Source organism: Drosophila gunungcola, chromosome 3R (assembly GCF_025200985.1).
Source record: "Drosophila gunungcola strain Sukarami chromosome 3R, Dgunungcola_SK_2, whole genome shotgun sequence".
Taxonomy (NCBI): Eukaryota; Metazoa; Arthropoda; class Insecta; order Diptera; family Drosophilidae; genus Drosophila; species Drosophila gunungcola.
In genome coordinates this window covers 1,823,116-1,847,120 of record NC_069139.1, presented here as the reverse complement: position 1 = coordinate 1,847,120, position 24,005 = coordinate 1,823,116, and the positions used below count along the sequence as shown (strand labels likewise).

General features: G+C 35.8%; 1 protein-coding gene across 13 annotated transcripts in view; it reads right to left on the bottom strand.

The window, feature by feature from the left end:
* LOC128266442 (maternal protein pumilio) overlaps positions 1-24,005 on the bottom strand; it is a 185,935-nt gene that overhangs the window by 87,937 nt on the left and 73,993 nt on the right. For 2 of the 13 annotated variants that reach the window (XM_053002972.1, XM_053002971.1), the window contains exon 1: positions 6,212-7,016. The exons of 9 other annotated variants lie outside the window; for them this stretch is intronic. In XM_053002972.1, coding sequence (XP_052858932.1) covers positions 6,212-6,355 — 144 coding nt within the window. In that variant the 5' untranslated portion in view covers positions 6,356-7,016. Of the gene's footprint in view, positions 1-6,211; positions 7,018-24,005 lie in introns of those variants that run through there. 2 more of the 13 variants (XM_053002970.1, XM_053002973.1) reach the window with 2 other exon arrangements.

Here is a 24,005-nt window from a genome sequence, read left to right as displayed (position 1 = left end):
TTGGGGAAACTTTTCCGAAGGGGCGGCGGGAAATTGGCGGAGGAGGCAACGGCGGCTACTTTTGCCTACTTTTCATTCAAACATTTTTTGCATGTCGAAAAGGAATTCTTTTTCTTTTTATTTGGGTAGCCAACCCATACATCCATTGATATGTGTGTGGTTCAATAAACTGGCGCGTGAATTTTCTACTATAAATATACTTTTTTATTTTTTTTTATTGTTTTGGTTAATGTTTAACATTTTTCACAAAATAAAAAAAAATTGAAAGCTAAGTAAAATATCAGGAATAAATGTTAGTGTTTGTTGTCTCATCTTTAAGTGTCAAACATTCAATTGAAGTGGCAACAAAACAGAATGGAAATTGTAGTTGTTGAAGGGAACACTTTTTGCTATCGCTGTTTTCATTATTTTTATTAAGTGGCGAGAAAAACACCGTCAAAAGTGCCTAAAATTCTGGTAGTTTAGGTTTTGATACACAAAAACACTTTACAGTTGATTGATACGAAACGGCTCTTGTGTTTTATAAAAAAGTCACTCAATCATTTAAAACGGTTTGCTTATTAAAATTATTTTGTTTTTGTTAGTCACTTAAACAAAATAAAGAGTTTAAATTAGCATGTTGAGCAAAAAACCAATTCAACTGTGCTTGTATTTCTACTTTAGTTTACTTTACATTTTAACCTTTCCTGAGCAAACTCAATTATTTCAGGCATTGAGCCTTGACTTTAAATATATTCAGTTCCTATATGTCTGTCAATTTTTCTCACTTCTTTGAACCTGAGCAGAAAGAGAAACAAAAAAAAATTATAAAGCATACCAAACTTTTCAACTTTTCATCTAAACTTTTTTGTCTAGCAGTTTTCCAGTTTAGGTGCGACCTTTTTATGACTCTGCTAATTTACTGTCATTTTGCTTTCCATTTTCCATGCCTAGAGCTCTCGCTCGGGAGCCATCCCCAGAATTTATCCTTCAGGTCTATGCATTATATATCGATCAAAATTCAATTTGTGACGCTTTTTTGCCATCGTTTAAAGCGCAGCTAGAAAAAGTGGCAGCAAAAGATGAGCGACAGAAAAAATGAGAATTAAGTTTAATTGAAAAAGTTTGTCACATCTTTTTAGCAGCGTTCTTTTTGTCTGGTTTTCTGGTTCTTATTCTGTCCCATTTTTTGGCTATGACTTACGTATGACCTCGAGCAGTTTTTAATTAACCCAATTTGCAGTCTGAAGCTGAAGAAGAAACTTTTCTCTCAAGATTGCTTCTCTGTTCGCTGTGTCTCTTTTCTTTATTTCTCGGTGTTTCCCACCAGTTTTCTCTGCTGTCACGTTGAATTCAAATTCATGTGCCAAAACCCGGTGGTTGGTGGAAAATTGAACCTGAGCCACTGCCGCTGACTTGCCAAAACACACATTTTCTACCTCTATTTCAGGTTCAGTTTTCGTTTCAGGTTCGACGCCATGAGACATCACTGTGAAACTAACAGAAAGTGAAGTAGATACAAAAGTCGATAATCAACCTCATGCTAAATGGGAACAATTTTTTTTTTTTTTTTTTTTTTTTTTATTTTTAAATTTTTATCACATTTTACCTAAGAAAAGTAAATAAACCTTTTTCACAGTGACAATCAACTCTGTTGGACTATTATTCTATTTCATTTTTTGTATTATTTTTTTTTTATTATTTTTTAGTTTGTACCATATTTTTACTCGAAAAAATATCTTAGAATCCTAAATTAAAGTTCTTCTTTCTTTTTTAGATTTTTGCTTTCATTTTCTCTTTGGAAAGACAATAATGTTTTTGAACCTCTTGTTTCCCTTTGTTTTAGCTCGAAGCCACTCACAACTTTAAGTCATAAGATCAAGATGTTGCTCAAGTCGCAAATAAAGCTCTTCAAGGGTATAAATGGTATAAATTTGTCGACGACAGACAACACATGTTGTTAATAACTTTATTATTTGCTCCTGTCTTCGCCACTCGTTTATCGAAATTAAAACACGTGACTGCATCTGGAATTGGACCTCCGACACAATTATATAAAAAGAGACAGACCTTTGGGTACTTTGTGTCCTCCCTCTGAGATTCTCCTATTTTCTCGACCATTTTTCTGCAAACGCTGACAGAAAATTAATTAAAAATGCCTTCTGTTCGGGCAAAAACTATTTAACGACTTGCAATTGATTGCAGTAGTGTGCAGTTCTTCAAATGGCTGGATATTGCGATTGAGTTAAGTTCATTATTAAACTCTCTGGAAAAGGCGTGGGGCAGGAGGAAAATTAAAACTTATTGATTATTAAAACTTATTAATTAAACGTTTCGTTAGCAACCTAATTATATTTAATTCCCCCTTTTTTCTATCATCTTCCTTTGCATCCGTTTGAATTTCCCCCTCTTTAAACTTGCTCTAGTTTTCCCCTGTATGCCAAATGAAAAACCCAACCAAACCAAATCTGAACTTGGCCACACACCAAAAGAAGCACAAAAAAAAAAATACTTAAATTAACTGAATCAAAGCCAAACTTATCCACAATCTTTTCTCTCTCGTGCTTGCATTTTTCCCGCTTTCCCTCTCATCGAGTTTTTCCGACTGCTCCGTAGCTGCACATAAAGTCGTTAATGCCGCAGTTTTCCTTCCACACATCGCATATATCTGGGGAATGAGTATGGGGAATATGGGGGTTCGGGGATTACCGAGGTCTCATCTTCCATCCGACTCAGTTTATAACCTCTCCATCTCTGAATGGGAATCCATGGCACCTAATTTGCTGCAATTTTCACCGCTGCCAACGCAAAATTCTGCAACTCCGCCGCGCTCGCCTGCTTTATTAAAAATGCATAAAATCTGCAAACAACAACACCGCAGCAACAAAGAGCAGAAGCTGAAATAAATACACAGTTTCCATCTCTCTTCCTATATGTACTATAAATATTTTTCTTTCTGCTGTAATTTAAAATGCAGCGTAAAAGAAACATGAAAATAAATATTAAAAAATAAATTAAAACTACCAGTGAGTTTTTATTAACTTTTAATTTACGAAGGGTGTAAAATAATGCGAGTATATGAGAGAACTTGCAGCTGCAACCGAACACGAATGCTAGCTAAATAAGAAACGAAAAATTGCACTATAAGCGAAAAGATATAGCAACGCATTCATCCAGTCCAGGTGTTGCAAGGTAGGTGGAAAACGGGGTACAAATATAGATAGATACATGTGCATTGGCCCTCACACACGCTGGCACATAATTGAAATTATGTTTGGAAATTGCAATTTGCAAGGCAAGCGAAGAAAAATGAGTGGATATGAACGGAATTTTCAATATGTACTTTCCAGCAGCGAATATAAAATGCTCTTGATTTAAAGTTTTTGCAACGCCAGAGTTATGAATAAAACTTATCTATTTTTTATTAATTAAGCATCACATTCTATTCATTTGTTTTAAAACTTTTGTTATTTGCTTTTGATAAACAAGAATTTGAATATTGAATTTATATAAGGGAATAGAGAAATACGAAAGGAATTAATATTACAAACACGAATATAAACGATAGTTTTGACGTTTAAAACAAAAATCTGACAAAAAAAATTTTCAATATTCGTATATACCACAGATTCTAATAACTGAAGAGTATTTTTAATCTGAAAAGAAAAATGCAAAAGCCTTGATGCAGTCGAGAGCAAGAAGACTGTAATTTCTGGACTAAGGTGGGGAGGTGAGAATAAGAAAAGCAGAGAATACGAAAAACCACAAGAAAAACTGAGAAATCCGGAGTCATGATCGCGTTTGATATAGCTCAGAGCTGAGGCTAATTTCATAGAAAGTTGCGTGATTTAATTGATGATGAGCTGCTTGAGCTTTTGCTTCCTACACAACTCCCCCAATATTATATATCTCTTTCTTTTCCAGCATTGCCCAAATGCACTTGCGCAGAACCAAGTGATGTATGGGAAAATCGGAGGAAAATGCTCAACTAAGTTGCAGTCTGCTAAAAAAAAAAAAAAAAAAAAAAGAAGAGGGGGAAAAAATAGAAAACCGAGTTAAAGGAGCGACAGGGAGGGCAACTGATGTAATGACATTTAGAAAAGGCCAACAAAAACAAGATAAGTTTTTCCTTTGGAGAAAAGCCTCTTGCTGTACGCCTCGAGCACTTTTCAGTGTTTAACTTGTGTGAAGTTTCCGAGTTGCAGTTGGACAAGACAAGACGGATAGATGCGATGCGAAGCGAGCATCTTGGGCATCGTGGCCACTTGTGGAGGTTAACCCACTGACTGCCGAGGGGTGGTTTGTGGTGTAGTGGCTAAGAAATGGTTTCGAATGCTTTGGGGTTCGAGGTGGTTAGAAAACCCACGACAGCTGTTGCCCCAGGCAGCCAGTTGTAGTGGTCCTGCGGTTCTGTGGGCCTTTTAAGCAGGTCAACTGGAGACATGAGAGCAGCACCAGCAGCAGATTGCAGTTGTCGAGAAGTTTGGCTGGAAGTTAATCTATTTGAAAAGTTACCCAGGCAGCTGGAAATTAAAGAACGAGAAGGAAAAGATACTCAGAGTGATACTTAGGAACCAAGCAGAAGTAGAAACTTCAATTCTAGGCTTAATACATCTATAATATTAAACTCAAACATGTATTATTTCAAACGTAAGGCAATAGTAGCACACAGTTTTCCTATTTGTTCTTCAGATTATTTTCGTAAACCAAAATCCAGTTAGCTACCTAGATGGACCTATAAAATCCATATCCATTTGCATAACGAAATCACACCACTACATTGGCCTGTATACTTTGGCTAAAATTTCCATCTAATTACCGTCAGAGTGTCACAGGCATTTGACAATGACATTTCTCATTTAGAGAGCCCCCTCTCACAATAACCTCAAGTAACAGTCGAGAGGAGGGAGCCCAGTAACATTTGAATATAACCCTTTTGCCCATAACTGAGTACTTGGTTATGCACTTTGATATGCGTCAGTCAGTCAGTTTGGTCGGTTTTGTGATGCTAGAGCGAAATGGAAACCTGAGTGCGCAACACACGTCGAATACGTAATCTGTGGGTGATTTTAAGGCAGTATGAAATGGGTGGGAATGCTAAGGCTAGCAGATGTCATAGCAATGCTTAACAAATTATAAACATTTACTATTTCGTCCATTTTGGGAAGTGAACATTCAAATGTTGTTTACAGCGAGTGTGCACTGTGATTATGCATCGATAATGATGTTGCTACGTACCACCGTACTGTGTTTTAGCCACTTTACAGGGATTTTCAAAGCGCATAAATCACTCAATTGGAAAATGCACTCAACTCTCTTTTCTATCTCGCCTCCACTCTATTTATGTCCTCCTCCCACTTTTGGTTCTGGCTCCAAAGCATAATTCATATGCTATTTAAGCCTGGGCCATAAATTTACCGACCAATGCACACAGGCATTCACATTAATTAGAGCCAAGAGTGAACTCTTCGCTTACCTTTCGGTCAGTGTGTAGTTATCTAATAAAAACGAAAAAAAAAAAATGGAACCCATAACCGAACCCAAAAAAATATGCATACGCACACAGATAAGTTTCTTTTGCAGAAGATTCTTCGAACTGTTTTATCCAATTGTAGAAACAAGTATGCACAAAATTGCATGCCATTTAGAGGCGTAAATAAAGGGATTTGACTGGCGCTGTACTAAAATAATCAATCAATGTGCCAATCAATCACCCATCAGAAAAACGAAATCGACAATACAAATCCAACGAGCAGCGAAACTGTGCGGAAAATGTAGCAAACAAATAACAAACAAAGAAATCAACGGAAACAATTACAAGACACTGGAAATTACCGAATTTGGGGCGAGCTTTTTGATTAGGAAAAGCTAAAGGGAAATTGTAACTTTATTTTTTTAGAAGTTTGTTGCAGCCGTATGTATTAGATTTGACTCTACAATTTTTTGCCTTTTTCAAAGAAGTTTATATTTTTATTCTAATCTCGAGTAATATAAGTGGTTGTCGAAATATATAAATACGCGCTTTTAATAATTTCGTTTGCTCTGTAGTTTGTACATATATTGTATATTACAGTTTATTGTGGAAACCTTTTAGGCAACTCTGCTTTCGAAGCACATTTCTTTAAAATTAAGTGTGGCGCATAGTTATCTGTTCGATTTGTGGGCATTTCAGATCAGTGAGTCATTTTTTATCGACATATGTTTTTGTGTTCCGGACTCCCGAAAAACTTACAATATGCTCCTTTAGCTCTTTGGTGCGAATTGGTCCCAGCCACTGATGTAATCCAATGTAGCGTTTCTGCACCATTTTCAAGGCGGGGGCGCCTTGGGCATAGGGCCCACCCAATAGGGCGCTGGCAGTTTCTAAAACCACCATCTTTCTAGCGCCCGGATCTGCGATAATTGTTATAGTTACTACTTTTTTGTATTAGCAACACTTTCCGGGCGATTTCTGCCGGACAACGATATGAAACTTCACTGTTTTTTTTTTTTGAGGGACAATCACTTGAACCTTTTGTTTTTTTGTTGTATTTTTTAAACTCCTCTTTGAGTTTCAATTAAATTTAAGCCGAATCTCTTTGCCAGACGTGACACTGCGGCCACAATAACGATGAGGAGTGGGCACCGGATGGGAGCTCTTCTCCTTCTGCGTGTTATAATCTGCACTTTTAATCCCCGGACCACGACGACAACGACGACAGTTTCAATTTACTTTTGCCATTTGGCAATCCTTGAAATCAATTAAACGACACGCACAATCCATCTAGCAATTATTTTTTATTTGGGTAGGAATATTAATTCCCAGACACTTTTTCTTGGGTTTTCTTATAATTCTTTTTTTTTTACTTTTGGGAGGCACAATTGTTGTACAATGTTGGATGCTTTTATTGCTAGTTGCTGGAATTTATTTAGCGCAATAAATAAACCACGAAAACGGCGACTGCGGCGGATAGTAAAACAGAAACGAGATGCGCGGACACAACCGTTGCGTTCAAAGTTCCATCGTAAAATAATTTCGTGTATAGATTCTCTTAGCTGATTTCCAACTTGGCCCAATAAAACGAGCGTAGACGAAGCCATAGCCGAAGTTAAAGCCGAAGTCAAAGCCGAGGAGAAACGAACCGAAACGAAGTGGATGCCCGAAGAATGCAATTTAGTAGAAGAGTATTTTGTGTAGAAGAGACTTTCTCTCTCCGTGTAGAATTGAGCGAAAAACACTTGTTGTTGACGTTTTTCCGCCGTTTTGTAGGCACACCCCAAAAACAAAAGAGAGGGCGGAATAACACTCACAGAGAGAGAGAGAGAGAAAGAGCGAACTGTTGCTTTCTTCAATTGGAGACTTTTGCTCTTATACGAGAGTGGTGGTCTCATAATAGCAGAGAGGGAGAGCGGAAACAAGGCATTGCCAGCTGGCGCAAGGAAAAGCGCAGTTATCTTATGTAGAAAATCGCCGTACGAAGGTTAAAGGGCGGGGGTGGCGGTGGATGGGTGGTTGCTTTTGTGGGTGGTGTGAGCTGCATAGATAAATGTATGCATTGTTTTTGCTCGCCACTTCCGCTAAAGAAAAAGCGGCAAATTCGGAGAAATACTTAAGGTTAACAGGTTGACCAAAGGCGCATTAAAGATAAAATAATCAAATTCTTTAGAAATAAAATATAAAAAGACTTGTCGGGTTTTAATGAATAAAATGAATTTATTAATTTGCTAAAATATATATATATTTTTTTAACCACCTTAATCTTATTTCACAAATCTACCAAAGTTAAATTACGGGAAAATAGTTTAGCCAGCTTTTTTGTTCAACTGAAAAATCTTGTTCATTATTTAAATTTATGTAAAGCATTATAAATCAATCTAAGATTATATCATTTAGAACCAATATTTTATAATGATATAATAACATTGTGATATAAAACATTAAGGAAAATTTAATAATTTGAACTTCAATTTCCTTAACACCATAATAGAAATTTGGATTACATAACATTTTGCTCATTCAAAAGAAACAGGTAAAAGAAGATGAGCCCATTTTGAAAAAAATCACATATATCATTCATACAAAAAACTTTGCCTCCCCTTCCGTAAACTTAATTTCACTCAGCAACAAAAATCAAAGTCCAAACGTTTAAAAAAAGGAAAGGGTAGATTCTAACCAAAATGAGCTTCATTAATTATACACTTCTGGATGACAAGTTTCAAACGCCTTGTAAGCATTTTAATGATCATAAACCAAGCTATAAAAAAAAGTTTCGTTGACTGCGTCGAGTCGAGAGTATTATATATTAAGCAAGCCCATGCGGAGTTTGTTGACTTCTTCAACAAAGTGTGACTAAACAAATTAAACCGAGAACCGAAAAATGTTAGGAAAAAGCTAAAATACGAAACAGATCGAAAACGAAAAAATAAATATAACCACAAACCTGGAGCGCACTAAATTACCAAATTAAGTAAGGTTCGTACCTCGCAACATCAAAGCTGAATTTGTTTAAGTGTGAACCAAAAAAAACATGTAATACTGGGTAACAAGCAAAGTCGATTTCACGCACGAGAAAAACGAGTGAGTGAGTGAAGAGCGAGATGGTTGCACTTGAGGCCTCTTCCATTTATGAAAACTGGAAAATTGTTGGCAATAAATGGAATATACATCACCATCACCTTGGCCATTATCAACGACATTCACCCAAATGGGCACAAGACAACATTCTTCCTTTTCCTGCTGTCCAGCAAGAAAAATCTAACGGTTAATTTGAAAGGTGCACTGTTAAAAAAACTGATTTCTAAGAATGTATTGTTTAAGTTATAATTTTTCTAGATGTCCATAATGATGTTACTTTAAAAAACATATTTTTAAAATAAGGGAATCTATTTTAATCGGAAAAGTACAAAACTCTGTTCTGTTGTTCTTGGGGAAGTCAGCAACAGACATCACCAGAGGTTCAAAATCACGTACAAATGTGCCTTTGAAAAGTAATCAATCTGACTTCCATATTTTAAACATATTGTCGTATACTAGTAAAATCTGTGGCTCTTCTTATAAGCTTGAAGAGTAATTAGACGTTAAGAATTATAGCAACGATTTAGGTAAAATTATTTTGCCTTAAAAAAATCTTTATAGAAAAAATTATTCCTTTAAAAATTATTCCTTTTGTATATTTTGTAGTTTTAAAAAATAATAATAGTCTAGAAATTTAAAGCAGAAGCCAAGAAGTCAAAACAAATTTTTTTTATATTTCCAACTTATATCATTTTTGTGAGTGTATGAATTGCATTTAGCACAAATCCAAACCGACAGCACCAACAAACAACTTGTTGCCATAAACATGTTGCTGCAACATGGGATCGGTAATTAAGCGGTAGTTTCTCGTTGCGCCGCTCTCACGTGATTGTTGTTTGTTTGGTTATATTATTTTTCCTTATTTCTTTTTTTTCTAGCTCACAAGTTCAATGCACGGAGCACATGAGAAATTAGCACAGAGCAAGAAGAAGAAGAAGCTGGGCTCCCCAAGAAAATTATGCAAACCGCATCAGATAGAGAGAGAGAAAATCAAGATCGGATCTTCCGCTCTCGCAAAACTCCGGCAATGACATTCAAAAAAGCTGCCAGTCAAGCTGAATGCTCCATCTCATTCTGACTTTTCATCAGACCCTCTCTTTTGCGCCGAGCGAGCACTTTTGTATTCCAGTCAAACCACTTTGATTGGGAGTTCGTTAACCGCACGAATTACGCTCCGATGGCAAAAAAAAAAAAAAATAAATAAAAAAAAACCATATGAGATCATAATGATCTCAAGCATAATCGTCATTAGCGTGATCGGGTTCTTGGCCTAAAAATATTTTCAAGCTTCCACGACCTGCCTAACTGCATTTTGGCCAGCTTAGTCCCTCTCTTTCCCACTCACTCAGTTTTTTTTTTTTTTTTGTAATGAGCCAATGTGAGAAAAAGACAGAGAAAGAGAGAGGAATGAGGACCAGCTTAGTTCCTTGATTTTTTCCGTCTTATGTTTTAGCAATTAGCAACTAAGTCTAAAATTGCATGTTCTAGCAGACGGTAATTATTTAATATTACTGTAAATATATATTAGGGAATTTTCTAGCTGATTTTACATACTCTTTTATACAGAGGGGTTTTTTGATATTTGTTCAGACACTGGTAGATAATATAACACAAAGTAAATAACAGCTTGGTTCCTTATCATGAGTTAAACTTATGTTAGCTATCTTCCAGTTAAAATAATTACAAGAATATTGGCACACTTTTATTTAGCATTTAAAGTTTGCCCTTTATAGAAATGCAAATTGATAATTTTGGTTTCTCACAACCTTAAACTTAACAAAGGAAAAAAAAACTTCGAAAGTAAATGTTTGCATATATTAAAAATCTTTAAAAAAAATATCAAAAAATGTTTGAGGACGAATCATTTAAATTAAAAAAAAATCTTGTTTATTATATATATTTTATCTATCTATCTGCGTTCTGTTTAAATAATGAATAGCTTTCTGGGACATTTTGTTTAGCATCAGAAGTTTGCCTTTTTGAATTGATAATATTGATTTTCCAAAAACAATTTGTTAAAAAAGTACATAAAAATGATATGTTTGTAAGTAAAGCTTTTGGTTCGAAATTCAATTTTTACGTGACACCACTGAAGGTGGTGTCAACGGTTTTCTTTTCGAAAATAAATTCGTTTAGCCTGTCAAGGGCCTATCGATAGCGATAAGTCAACGCCTGCAATGCGTGTATGTTTTCGCCCTGAATTTGCCCACCTACAACGCATTTCATTTGCAATTCACACTAAAGTGAAGTACGATAGAAGGGGGGCTCGTAGTGTATACCAAAAGGGAGGCGTTGCAACGGGTGAATTTACATTGAAGTTTCAAGTGTGTCAGTCGGTGGAGTCGAGTGGTTGCCTCTTGCTGGTAGGGTTGTCAGGTAATTGAATAACGCGTCCTCGAATAAATACGAAATATTCCACAATTTATTCGACTGCAATTTTTTTTAGAACAGATGGTTATGACCAAAAACGAAAAAATAAGGGTTAAACAAAAAAGTTTTGTAGTTCGCTTTGGGCCAAAAGTTTAGATAGGGATTACCGTGTTTTGTGTTGCGAAAACCGTTTTGTTTGCTAGGTGTTTGGAAAATACATATTTTGAAAAGTTTAAAAAAAAATATATAAATGTTATAAATGTTAATAAAAAATTGGAAAATTTTATTGCTACTTAACAAAAATGTTGTATATATTCATTTTGCTGTTCTTCTTTAAGTATATATTTCGTTTTTAATAAATTTATTTTGCAACTATCATTTGCAATTTTTATTTCGCTATTCATCAGCCGGCAGCCAGCATTCTCGCATTCATTTGTCTCCCATCGGTCCGATCCGATCCATCCGCCCTGTTGGCACTCATCGAATGGCATATCTAAATTGAATTTATAATAGTTGACAAGACAAGAACCCGCCATTGAACCCACCCACCTCTTCGGTCGTTGGTCAACCAATTCAGAGCAATTCCCATTCATTTACTTCAATCACTTCTCACATTTTTTGCTGCCAGCCAGCCAGACAGACAGACAGTCAGAGTCAGAAAGGAGAAAAAATGTGGCGAAAATTAATTAAAAATCAATTTGATTCTGATTGTTGGATGGGGTCCTATCGCCAACCCTCTGTTAACCCATCTATTTGTTCTCGCTTCTCCTCCCGGTCGAATGTTTAATTGACATTTGGTACAATGTTTGACATTTTTGTTCCACGAATTGAATACCATTCGTATTTGCGTTGTTGTGTCCCCCCCAACTTTTATTTTTTTATGATTTTTCAATTATTCATTTTTTTTGTTTCGGACCAGAGAGTGCGATGTTGTGCTCGGGAAAAAAATCAAATTAAAATAAAAGAAAATTTTTATAAAATTCCACCCCCTTATTTATGTATAATTAAATTAAATTCAATTGCAAGTACTACAAAAATAGTAGCAAACGATACAAAAAAGGCAAGTGAAATGACACATACAAATGAAAATGAAATTAGTCCTAATGAATTAATTTAAAAATTCCCGTATTTTTACTTGCTTGTTTATTAGTCATTCATCTAACAGATAGTTTTTTAATGGCAGCAAATCCAATTTGGATTGCTTTAAACACGTAGAACGTAGAAAAAACAGGGACACCAAAAAAAAAAGGCGAAAAAGGTGGAACGTTTTCATGGGAATTTTGGACAGAACTGGAAGCGAGCCAATGTCGAATTTCTAAATGAGTGTCCAAGCAAAGAGTAACCAGTATACATAAATGTAATAACAACATCGAATAGAAAACCGAACCTTTAAATGCCCTGTCATAATTATTTTTTTATATTTTAAGAATAACGGGATCTTTAGTTTACCATATTTTCAGATGCTTATTATTTTAAATTCAAACTATTTATTTTAACATTTGAACATTTCAAAAGCTTCTATACAAAAATAATACCAACGAAATAAATATAAAACAATAAAAAACGTTTTTGCTTAAATTAAATTTAATATTGGCACAGACACAACAAACATGACAGCCAAAAATAGGTCAACAAAAACAGCTCAAAAAAATGTCATCAAAAGTATTTAAATAAAGTGTATTTAAATCGCAGCAATGTGAGGTGAATAACAAAAAGCTGAAAACGAGGAGTGATAAACAAAAGCGACGCTTTAGTAAACATTATAATAAAAGGTAATGATGTCGCACCTTGAAAATGCATTTAGTTTCGGGTTTAATAAATTGACTTTTGAGGCTTTTGCTAATTTAGCACAACGATTGTTGAATTTGATGTACAGTCATCTTTTCTTTGTTATCAATTGCAGGTACAGTCACGCATTTAGCACACGCCATTATATAAAACTAGATTTCGCTTTCACTTCATGAGTTTACTGAGGCAACTCAAAAAGCTGATTTCTTTCACATATGGTATAAATATTTGTTTAGTATGAACAATTGGTTTGCGATTTAATAAATGGCATTTAATTCACGAAGGAATGATAATCAAAGCCAGCTGGAAGAAAATTTCCGTGTTTAAATAGATTAATGAAAAAAACACCCTATAATTTATATCAAGCACAATCTGACTTAAGAAAACTTACTTTATTTTATCCACCTCAATTCTAAGGATATATATGGTAATTCCAAAAGCAAGAATACACGTACCTGTAAAGATAAGAAAATATACCAAATCATTAGTGACAAGTACAACTTTGCCTTACGGGCAAAGAAAAAGGCATTAAGACTAATTTTTTTAATTCTCCACCCAACATTTTTTTTGTATTCTCTCACCTTTTATCCGCACTCTCAAGTTGATTAAAAATTATAACGCACTTAAAAAATATTTTTTTTCGTGTTCACTTATGCCTCATTTAACCTAATTAAAAGTAAACACGAAACGAGTGCAGGAAACACAAAAAAAAACGAATATTAAAAGAAAATTCTCAAAGGTTGTGTGTGTATATGTGTGTGTGTACAGATTTAATCAGCAGCAAAGTTACCCAACCGCAAAAAGTATGCAGAGCTAAATTATGAAAAGCTAGGGAGAAAAGAAAGGTAAACAAAGTGAAAGTGACACGCCAATGACGGGAAAAATGAGCCTCATCCACAAATATTGAAGAAGCATACTTAGTGGCAGGAAAATTACAACCCAAACCCGCATCAGCAGATGAGCCAACTCCTTTGGAATTTTCTCGGGAAATTATCCTCTCGTTTTCTCCCTCGGAAAACCAATGGGAAATGCTGAAAGGAAAGGCCGACAAATTTGCACCAGCATTTCATGTTCGTTTTCTCAGCTTTTGTCTCTGTGCTGATGTCATTGGAGTCGGCTCAAATAGACCGCAACCGAGCAGTTGACACATCCCATCCTCCCGTTGCCTACCAAACATAGGCTGAGTAGCCCGGTGGGGAAGGACCTAAGGATTCTGCCCTTTCTTCCCATTTTGGTGCTGACTAAGCCAAAGTGAAGCCTGCCTCAAAGGCTCAAAGGAATTTTGTGAAGAAATTTTTTAATTTAATTTTTAATTTTTAAATTATTATTAATGTTTCAGGGTTATTAATTGTTATTGGTTATTAATTGTTAAAAAGATTTTCACATTAAATCTAAATATCAAAACAAAAAAAAAAAAAGGTAAGTACATCTCGAAAGAGCATCCCTCATTCCTGTTGGCTTGCTGTTCTTGTCCAAACTTTGACATTTCCGAGAGACAGAAGCCAAAGTCCTCCTCGTTTTCCTTCGTCTTTAATAACTTTAAGCAGCTACGGTCAATTTAATTTTAATGGCAGACGGCTGGGGGGCTGTAGGTTCAGCAAAAGGAGCCAAAAGATGGAGAGATGGACTGGGCGACATGTATATATCCTTGCATCCTTGCACAAGGCAGGCGACAATTTGAGCGAACATATGGGGAAAACAGGAAAAATAAAGAAAAATCCAGGCAGCAAGCATACAAAAAAAAAAAAAAAAAAAAAAAGTTGAAAGGAAAACTTGATTATAAAGCGATGACTTCACACTTTGCCGGACTGCGGATAAAGTGGGGGAGGGCCCGGGAGGTTTTAGGACATATAATTTCCTTTGGCCTGAGCAAGGACATTGTGCAAACAGAGGCGTGAACCGAATGTAGGAGATGGGTATGGGGGATACTCTACTGTAATTTAATACTTTTCTAATATGTAGTTGTCTCTCTGCGCGAGCAAGTCCCCCTTTTTCCGGCAAAGAATTTTAATAGAATTGGAAAACTGAGCTGGGTTATACTACTCGTACATATCCCCTCTTTTTCTCTGTGCGTCCTTGCGATTAGATGACCAAAAAGTAGGCAATGAAATTTGGAAAATATGCTAGCTTGGCTATCCTATCTCGCATTCTCTCCCTTTCTCTTTTTTCAGTAGGTCATTCTCCAACGGTTAGGCTGGCTTAAAGTGGGCGAAGTGTGTGGGTGTGGCTAAAGCCGCCGAAACAGCAAAAACTAAAGTCAACAAGTCGTCGAATCCACAGACTTTTTTACGATGTCAAAGCATTGGCTAAGGGTTGATGTTAAGGGATAAGTGATTGGATTGCTTAGGATGGTTATTTAAAGGACTTGAAAACATGTTTTGTGGTTCACGTAAATAATAGAGTGTGTGTCTATCGAAATTAGTTTGCATGTGGGACTTTATGAGCTTGTAGATAAACTCAGCAGGATTTTAAGATTTTCCATGACAAAAATAACAACATTTTTTTGTTAACAATCTTAGCAACTATATTTATTAAAACAAAGACAGCAAGCTCTAGCTTTTCAAATGGTTTTGCTTTTGCCATTTTCATTTACCCCGACATTTTCTTTCATAGTCTAGTTAATGTCATGTCAGGCTACGTGTCACTTTTCGCAACAAAAACCACTATCCTCAATATACAATAGCGACAGTTTGCCAAAATAAGATGCACTTGCCAAGAGAACAGAAAAATGCAGATGCCAAAAATAAAGTCATGTTTAATGGCGCACAAAACACACCGTAAAAGGCGAAAACAGACCTCTGAAGATGCACAAAAACACGAGTGTCGAGGAGAAGAAGAAAAAAAATGAGTGCAAAGTTATTTGATTAAGTCACTTAAGACGAGGCGGAGGAAAAAGTCGAGAAAAGCGTGAGAATGTCCTTTGGTAAGGCTAGTTCCAGACAGGGCATAGCACTGTAGAAAATGTCCTTTTTGTCATGAAGACTGAAATATATCACGAATTCGAAACACCAAAATAATCAGATATTAATTTAGATTAAACTAAATTGATTAAAATTTAAGTCATTATTTTCTAAACAAAATAAAATTCTTTGTATTCGATTGCAGAGATTAAGGAATTTTAGATTTTATAAAAACTGTTGTTTCAGTGTTTAAGGAATACAGCTCAGACAGAAAATGGGACCCAGAGGTTGAGGGCAGACGTGGGATCTCCACCCTGCAAGTAATATTGACATATTGAACAAACGTGCGGCCAGCCCAAAAAGTAAAATTGGCGCCGAGAAAAGAAAAACCCATCGAAAACGCAAGTGCAACAAAGACGCTTAGGCGACAAGGGGAACCGGAGACTGGCTTTACCGCCATTTGCTAGACGAACAGACAGGCGGGACTTAAAGGACTAAATTCATATTAAAAGTACGCGTTCACAAGACATGATAAGGAGCAAGGAGATAGATGGCAAATCGTTCCAAGAGTGGAAACGTTCGAGTCTTGACGGCGTGAGTCACGCAGCACAGTATATCTATTTAGTTTTTAAAAATATAAGTCCATGTTTCAGCATTAGTTATTTTGCAAATCTATAATCAAAGACATTCTAAAAAATGAATCTTCAAAACTTTAACGCATTGTTTACATACAAGCAGCTTAAGTGAAAGGTTTTAAAATATATTTTTGAAAATATCAACACTATTAAATTTAGTTTGTAAAAACTCTAAGAAATTATTTCTTTAAGTTTATCACGACACCATCTCCGATTGAAGAAAAAACCGCGCATAGTTGGTGGCAAAAAAAAAAAAGGGGGAAATAATTCCAAAATATATTGCCAGGGACTCGACAGCATAGACGCACGTACACTCCTTTTCCAGAAATCCTTCTCCGTATCTCTGCCCTTCGATAGCTTCGTCCTGCGAAGGGAAGCTGTGGTGGGTCTGAAAGAGAACAAGCTGAAGTAACCAGCATCGGGACACATTTTCTAATAATGCTCCAGCGTCACGTATTAATGCGTTTGTTTGTATCTTCATTTTACCCGCTGGCATTTTAATGTATTTATTTTTTCTCTCTACCAACAAAAAAAAAGGGGGAAAAAGCTGTGAAAATGGCTAAGAGATAGTGAGGGGTGTGAAGTTTTCTCTAGTGGTTTTTTCGGTCATGTTTGAGCATGCGACACACTCGTCTGGATAATAATGAAGTACGTTTACGTGTAAACTCTATCTAATATGTATGCTAAAAGCTTAAGGCAACCAAAACCAGCGAAAAAAAATCAGATAGTTGGGGTAAGGGAAAGAAAAATACACGGTTGATATATACGTGGTATATGTGGGTTAAGACGAGGTGACAAAAGGGTATAGAACACCACGGGTGGAAATTAATTAGAGTTCGCAGCTAGAAACGAGTGCTTATTCTCGGAAATTTGTGGCATTCGGATTATAAGAATAGGTGTAAAATAACTGGTGAGGAATACTACGTAAGCGAATGAATAATGGGTGAGTGTTGGTGGTAAATGGAAGTGAATAATAAATTAGGGCAAAAGGAGCATCAAACTTTATGGTTGGTGTGGGAAATTATTTATTTATTGAAATGTGTTTGAACCTTAAGTTAAATTTTAATAGAGATAATTCAAGTCCAATTTAAATTTAAGGGGATTAGAATAGTTAACTGGTTAAAATCTTGAAACCCAAAAACTTTGTCAGTTAAAATTATACCAAATTTTTACACTTTGATTGTTCACACCAGGATTCTTCATCATTCTGATTGCTCTTTTGATCGGCTTTTCTATGCTCGAACTCGCTCGTACTTTGAAAATTCTAGTTACTTGGCCTTATATACACATTAATTCACTTTTGCATGAAAGCCACTTTTTACACTATTACCCGCACAACAACTAAGGGGGTTGGAAAAAGGGTGTAAGGATGTAAGGATGTGCCGTGGGTATTGCAAAACTGCGCAACGTGGAAAAATTCATCAAGCGCAAAATAACATTGCATACTTTATGGCGCATTATGAAAACACACGCGCTAGACTTGAGTGTGCGGGTGGTATAATGTTTTAGGGGTAGATGGGAGGCTAAATTTGCGCCACATTTACACAAAAACGTTTTAGAAAATGTGCACAACATGACAACCCTGTCCCTTGTTCTGCGTATCTCCTTCTCACACACTCTAAAACTACAGTAAACTTTTGAATGAAGGAATTCCCATTTCTTAAAATGTGTCTTAAAATTAAATGGATTGAAAAAGTATGATAATTAAAAAAAAAAATAGTTTTCCTTAAAAATTTAGCATAAACATTTTTTGTAACTGTAGTTATAATTTGTAGGAACTAAAAGTTTTTCCTGGATGATTCCTGATAGCTTAACAACTTTTCGTAGCTACATTTTCAATTTATAAGAATTTTATATTTTTATTTTTTCATACATTTTACGTTAAGTTCATAAAATAATTGAAGTTTTGCAACCCAATTCAAAACAAATTTAAAAGTTCTAGTTTGCCTAAAGAGTATTTAAATATGGAATTCGCTTATAATTTTAATTAGTTTTACCTAAGGATCGTTTACTGTTTTAAAACCATGAAAAACGCAAGCTGGCAGTTAACCCCAAAAAACTCCATGTCTCTTAGCCCCCGACGGCCCCGACGAATTATGCAGATATCACTGATGAAGACGATGATGATGATGATGACGAGAGCCAGACACAGAAAAGATGAGGGGCTAAAAGTAGGGAAAAGTGTAAACAGGGCAACGAGCAACAACCATGGCGACGAAGACAATGATGATGATGATGATGATGATGAAAACTCTGATAATGACGACGACGATGGTAGCGTCTCTCTAGCTCACGTCAGCCAATACTATCATCTACCCCAGAACACCATGGCTCCAACATTCGTAGGATATTTTCGCCATATGGCAGAGTAATGATAATAAACTCCTAAAAACACAGAGACACGAACGTAGGGAAAAGTGGAGGTGGAATAAGCAAGAGGAGACGGGAAAAGTGTCGTCATCGTCGCCTTTAAGGATGTCACTCGCTTCTTATCTGTGGGAAAAACGAAACAAACAAACCGGCAAGTTGGAAACTCTGCAACTCGGACTAACGCCCCAGATAACGTCAGTTATTTTCATTCAATTTGGGTTAACCCCCTGCAGAACCGCAGAAAAATGCACATTCTGTTTGATTTTCTTCCGTCAGTCGTTTTGGAAAATTTTTAGCAACAGTAAATCTCAACCCGAGGGAAAAATACTGCGGAATTACCAGAAATAAACGGTTTAAACGATGGTATACGGCACTGGTTTTACTAATTCACATTTATCGCATTTTTGAATACAAAGTCATTGCAAATTTTTATGCGCAAAATTAATGTTTTGGTTTATGAAATTTGATGGGGCTGTAAATTTATAACTTGCTATTTTTCACTGAACTTATTAATGCGCTTTTCATTGGGTTTACTTTTATGGTGAATGCTTTTTGATAGAGTTGATAAAGTCTTCATTTCCTGGCCACAAAACGTATTAATATTTTTACTTGACTACTAACGAGCAACTGACAAATGCAATTAAAAATGTGCAGAAACAACTCAGTGGCTTCAAGGCCAATAACAAGTTGGAAATTAAGCGCATACAGGTAGCAAAAATCTTTGAAACTCTTTTAGATTTAAATGTAATTTTTGGGGATGCAGCAGAAATCATTAAAAATTACCCATGAAGGTGTCTAAAAGTATGCAGTGAAAAATAAAACAGTCGAAACATTCCGGCTTTCTGGTTGAAAATATGTTGTTGCATACTTTCAGACACCTTTTCAGGTGATTTCAAAAGTCTACTGATTTAAATCGCATATAGTAAAGTATAGAAATATATTAATAATGAAAATATTACCTAAATGATAACTAATTTGCATGATTCAAATGGTATTTAGTAAAGTACAAATACATATTGATATTATTAATATGTTGTTGTACTTTTGATTGGCGGTATATTGTAAAGAATAGAGAAATATTGTCATAAGTAATATATTGATGTACTTTTGACTCTTGGTAACACTTTTCTCTGTGCAAAGCAGACGCATAGAATCATCATGAGGAGGGCAGTAACGACATGGCCATGAGCGCTTGGCTAACGTTGTTTCAACTCATCGCCGGCATCCTTCGGCTGCTCCTTGGCCCTGTAAACTGCTACTGCTCCTGCTCTCGCTGGTTTTTCTGATGCTTTTGCTATTGCTATTACGGTTGCTGTGGCCCCGCAGGCGTTATATGTAATTGCATTTTTTAGTTTTAATGGAGCATACACAAGGAACGGAATAGGAATAGGAACCAACCGGCTAAAAGAGGAACTGAACTGAACTGAAATGAGGAGGTGGAAGCTCTCTCGCTGCGAATGTAATTAATTTGTAACGTTTGATGACAAGCTTAATGGCCAGGAGTCCAGATGGGTGGGAGGGGGTAGGAGTTGGGGTTTTGGGTGGGAAAGGGGAGGAAAAGCGATGAGGAAGGCCGCCTGGTGCGTGTGACTGACTGGATTGCATTGGTGCGAGGTGGTATCGAGGGTTGGCCCCTAATAGTCTCATAATTAATTCTGAAATGATTTGGCAAAATGAGTAAAAATTGAAAAACAAGGAAAAAAAAAGCATTAAATTCGATTTACAATTCCCATAATGGGGGTGGCATAAAACTCTATTGGCGAGGGTTACATTTTAAAACATGCAGTGGAGAATCAATTAAAGTTCGATTCAATGTGAACAAAACTAAAAGCTTTAATTCTTATTTAAATAAATATGAATGATATCTATAACAAAGTTTCACTTTATCTTAGTTCCATTTTTTTGGCTCATTTCAATGGCTAGCTGATTGCCTTAACTTAGCACCAAGTTCCAGCCAACATTCCCGCGTTACCCTAATAGACAGCGACATGATTAAATCCAAGACAAACACTCGCAATGGGGCGCAGACACGTGCAAAATGAGTTAACAATTTGCATGCAAATCTGCGCCGACAAGTCGCCTAATGTTAACCCATTAAGGCCGTGAAAAGCTGTCGTCGCTACCCTGAAATCAAATTGTCGCCGTCGCTGTAGCCGTCGTCGCCTCGTCATTGCAGATTTTCCAGTTCGTTTCGCACCAACGTGGAGGAAAAAGTCACATTAGATGACTTCCCAGCGATATCATAATGAGCGAAACTCTGCGCATTTTTCCCTCCTCACTAATGATGCTTGAAATCAGTTGGTTTAGAGAAGATTCAGGGGACACATATCAATCGGATACATCAAAAAGGAGCTATACACATTCAAACAATCGAAAGTTTCAAAGACTAAATAGTATTAATATGAACCATACAGTTTTTTTTACTGAATGAGTGATAAACTTTTTAATATATATTTTTATGTAGGAACTTCAAATGGAAAATTAAGGAAGTAAACTTTTGAAAGCATTTACGTAATCAATCAAAAGACATAATATGAATTTGTTTGGTTAACATAAATTTACCATTTTTTATTGAACAAAAATATAAAAAGTTGTAATTAAAGAAATAATTAAAATATGAATTAAAAATATATATTTCACTTATTCATAAGTGTGCGCATAACACCAAAAAACATTATCTGAATCTAGTTGGTAACACAATTTTCGTAAGAAAACCGATTGTAAATTTAATTATGAATTTACCTGTCATTATTGGATACAAATATTTAAAGTTTTTTAGTCGTAAAAAGTTATTTGAAATATTTATAATTATTGTCCACATAAATCCAAGTGGCGGCGTGAAAATGCTTCAGTCATTAATTGGAATCGCCTCGAGGCGGCAAGGCAAACAAACCAGAGTTGTCAACTCTATCTCTATATATATCCATCCGCCCTACCCCGCTGCCACGCCCACAAACCCAAAATCCCGCCCCCCTTTCACACATCAGTGCTATCATCGGCTCCTCTGCTTCTTCTTCTTTTTCATCTCCAGCTTCGGCTTGTTCTGCTTCTTCTTCTACTTGTCGGCAAAGTTTTTTGATATCATGAGTGTGGTTAGAGGTGCTGTGGCAAAAAAAAATATAAAAAAAAGAAGGAGGCGTGGCGGGGTTGGGCGGGGGCGCGGCACTGAGGTCGGAGTGAGTCTACAAAAGTGTCACAGCATAAAAGCACAATCTATCCCCCCACCTAACCCCTTTTTTTTAAGATACCATCGCGGTTCTTTAGCTGTGTCCACTCTGAAATGTGTGAGAATAATGTGGACACGGTGGAAAAGGAACACCCAAACAGGCACAACAAAAAATCCCCACACACACACTCAACTAGCCTGAGCAGTCAACCATCGCCGTGTCATTCACACCGAGACAAACTTTTATCGCTCCGCCGGCTATATTATTACAGTCTATAATACACTTTAAAAATATTTTTTACATTTTTACTATCTAAATGCAAGCAAAACATTTTAAACATTTAGAAAAACTTAGTCCATTAATTTTGAAATTTGTAATAAAAGTTTTAAACATTTAGAGATACTTACTTCGGATACTGTTCAATTTACTGCGACTGAAAGAGAACCCAATTTGGTATTCTAAATATAGTAGTTTTTAATCAATTCATTAATTTTTATGTTTTCGAAATTTATTACAACCGCAAGGGAACTCACATATGCATTTTAAATTTTTAGAAATAAACCGTATAAAATTAAATTTCCAAAGATAATATTAAAGTAATAACTTTACAAAAAAAAATACAAAATATAAATATTTTTAAAAATCGATATAATTGTTATTCTTAGGTATTTAAAAATTAGTTCCCAAATTAGAAAGCGTATTTAAATACCCTATTCTACTAGACCTTTTCTTACTTGCTTCTGGAATTCGTTTTTTTTTTCTGCGAGCAAGATAGGGGACAACTTTTTCGTGCCGAGTTTTTAGCAAACTCATTTATGTAGTTTTCGCTTTATGTTTACTTAAAGTTCAACTCGAGTGTTGTTTTTACAAATTGTTATCCACTGTGTGTCGGTTTGGATGTGTCAATGTGTGTGTGTGGTTGTGCGGGTGTGTGGCAGACGAAAATAGAAGCAGACACTTTGGGAGTCACTGCGGCAGTTTCAGTTCAGGAGTCAGTCCAATTTCAGTGTCGGTTTTCGGCTTTGGTGTTGACCTTAGTTTTTCTTTTTCATTTCGTTCTGTTCTTTCCTGCTCACACTTCTGTGTGAATGTTGGTCCATGATAGTTTCAGTTTAGATTAGTAAACATTTCTAATTAATGTTGAAAAAGCGTTCAATTTGCACAGCTTGTGGGGGAGATTCAAAAAATTCAAGGAATCGGATTTGTTACATGGAGAATCGTAATTGGTAAAATTATATTGGTACATATTTAAATATATTTTACCATAATTAAGTAATTGGATTTACTCTACTCTTAAACAATATTGCAAATAGGATGGATTCCTGAAATTCTACCTTTTTCTAATGAGAATGTTAAGAAAACAAATACCATTCATCCGTCAAACTTCTCTAATTAATTTCAGCCATAAAAATAATTACAACCAAAGACACATCCTTGCATTAATGACTTTAGACACTCTATTAAAAATTTGTAATCACCTTAATTCTCTGCCCTTCAACTACTTTCGATCACTTTTATCTCAGCGTTTTCCTAAAACTATAACTTGTGTTACCGCTTACGTAATCCAGTCAAGAAACCCATCAAACTTAATTCACTCTTGGTTGTAAAAGAAAAGATAACATATGTATATTGTTGGTGTCAACAGTTTAGCAAGTGGACCCCTGAGGAGGACCCTCATCAATGTTATTTATAAACTTATTTATGCGTTGTCTTTCGTTCTTTATTGATTCTCATAATTCGTAGATCGAGCAGTTGATTAATTTAATTAATCAAATACACATTAACGGCACGAACCATCCCGGATCAAATCAAATCAACTCGCGGGCAATCATTATAGAAACACACAAAGGAGAACTGTAGAGGAAGCCAATTCGTTCAATGAACTTCTGTATCACGTCAAAAACAAAGGAAATCAAATCAAATCGAATCGAATCTAGCTAATTATTATGCTAATTATCGTACAACTTAATTGTGGACTTGTTGCACATTCTAGACCCTTTTTTAGACCATGGAAAGTTGGCTTAGAAAGTTGGCAATAAAAAGCATTGGCCAATGACCCAAAAACCGACCAAGAAAAGAGAAGAAAATCCGTGAGCTGGCACTGGAAAAACATATCTTCTTACTTCTTTCTCTTTTTTACTGACATTAACAGTTTGGACAAAAATTGCAGCGGCAGCATCAGCAAAAGAACAGGGCAGTGGAAAAGCTGCAGACAGACACATGAAGATAATGTCTTTGCATG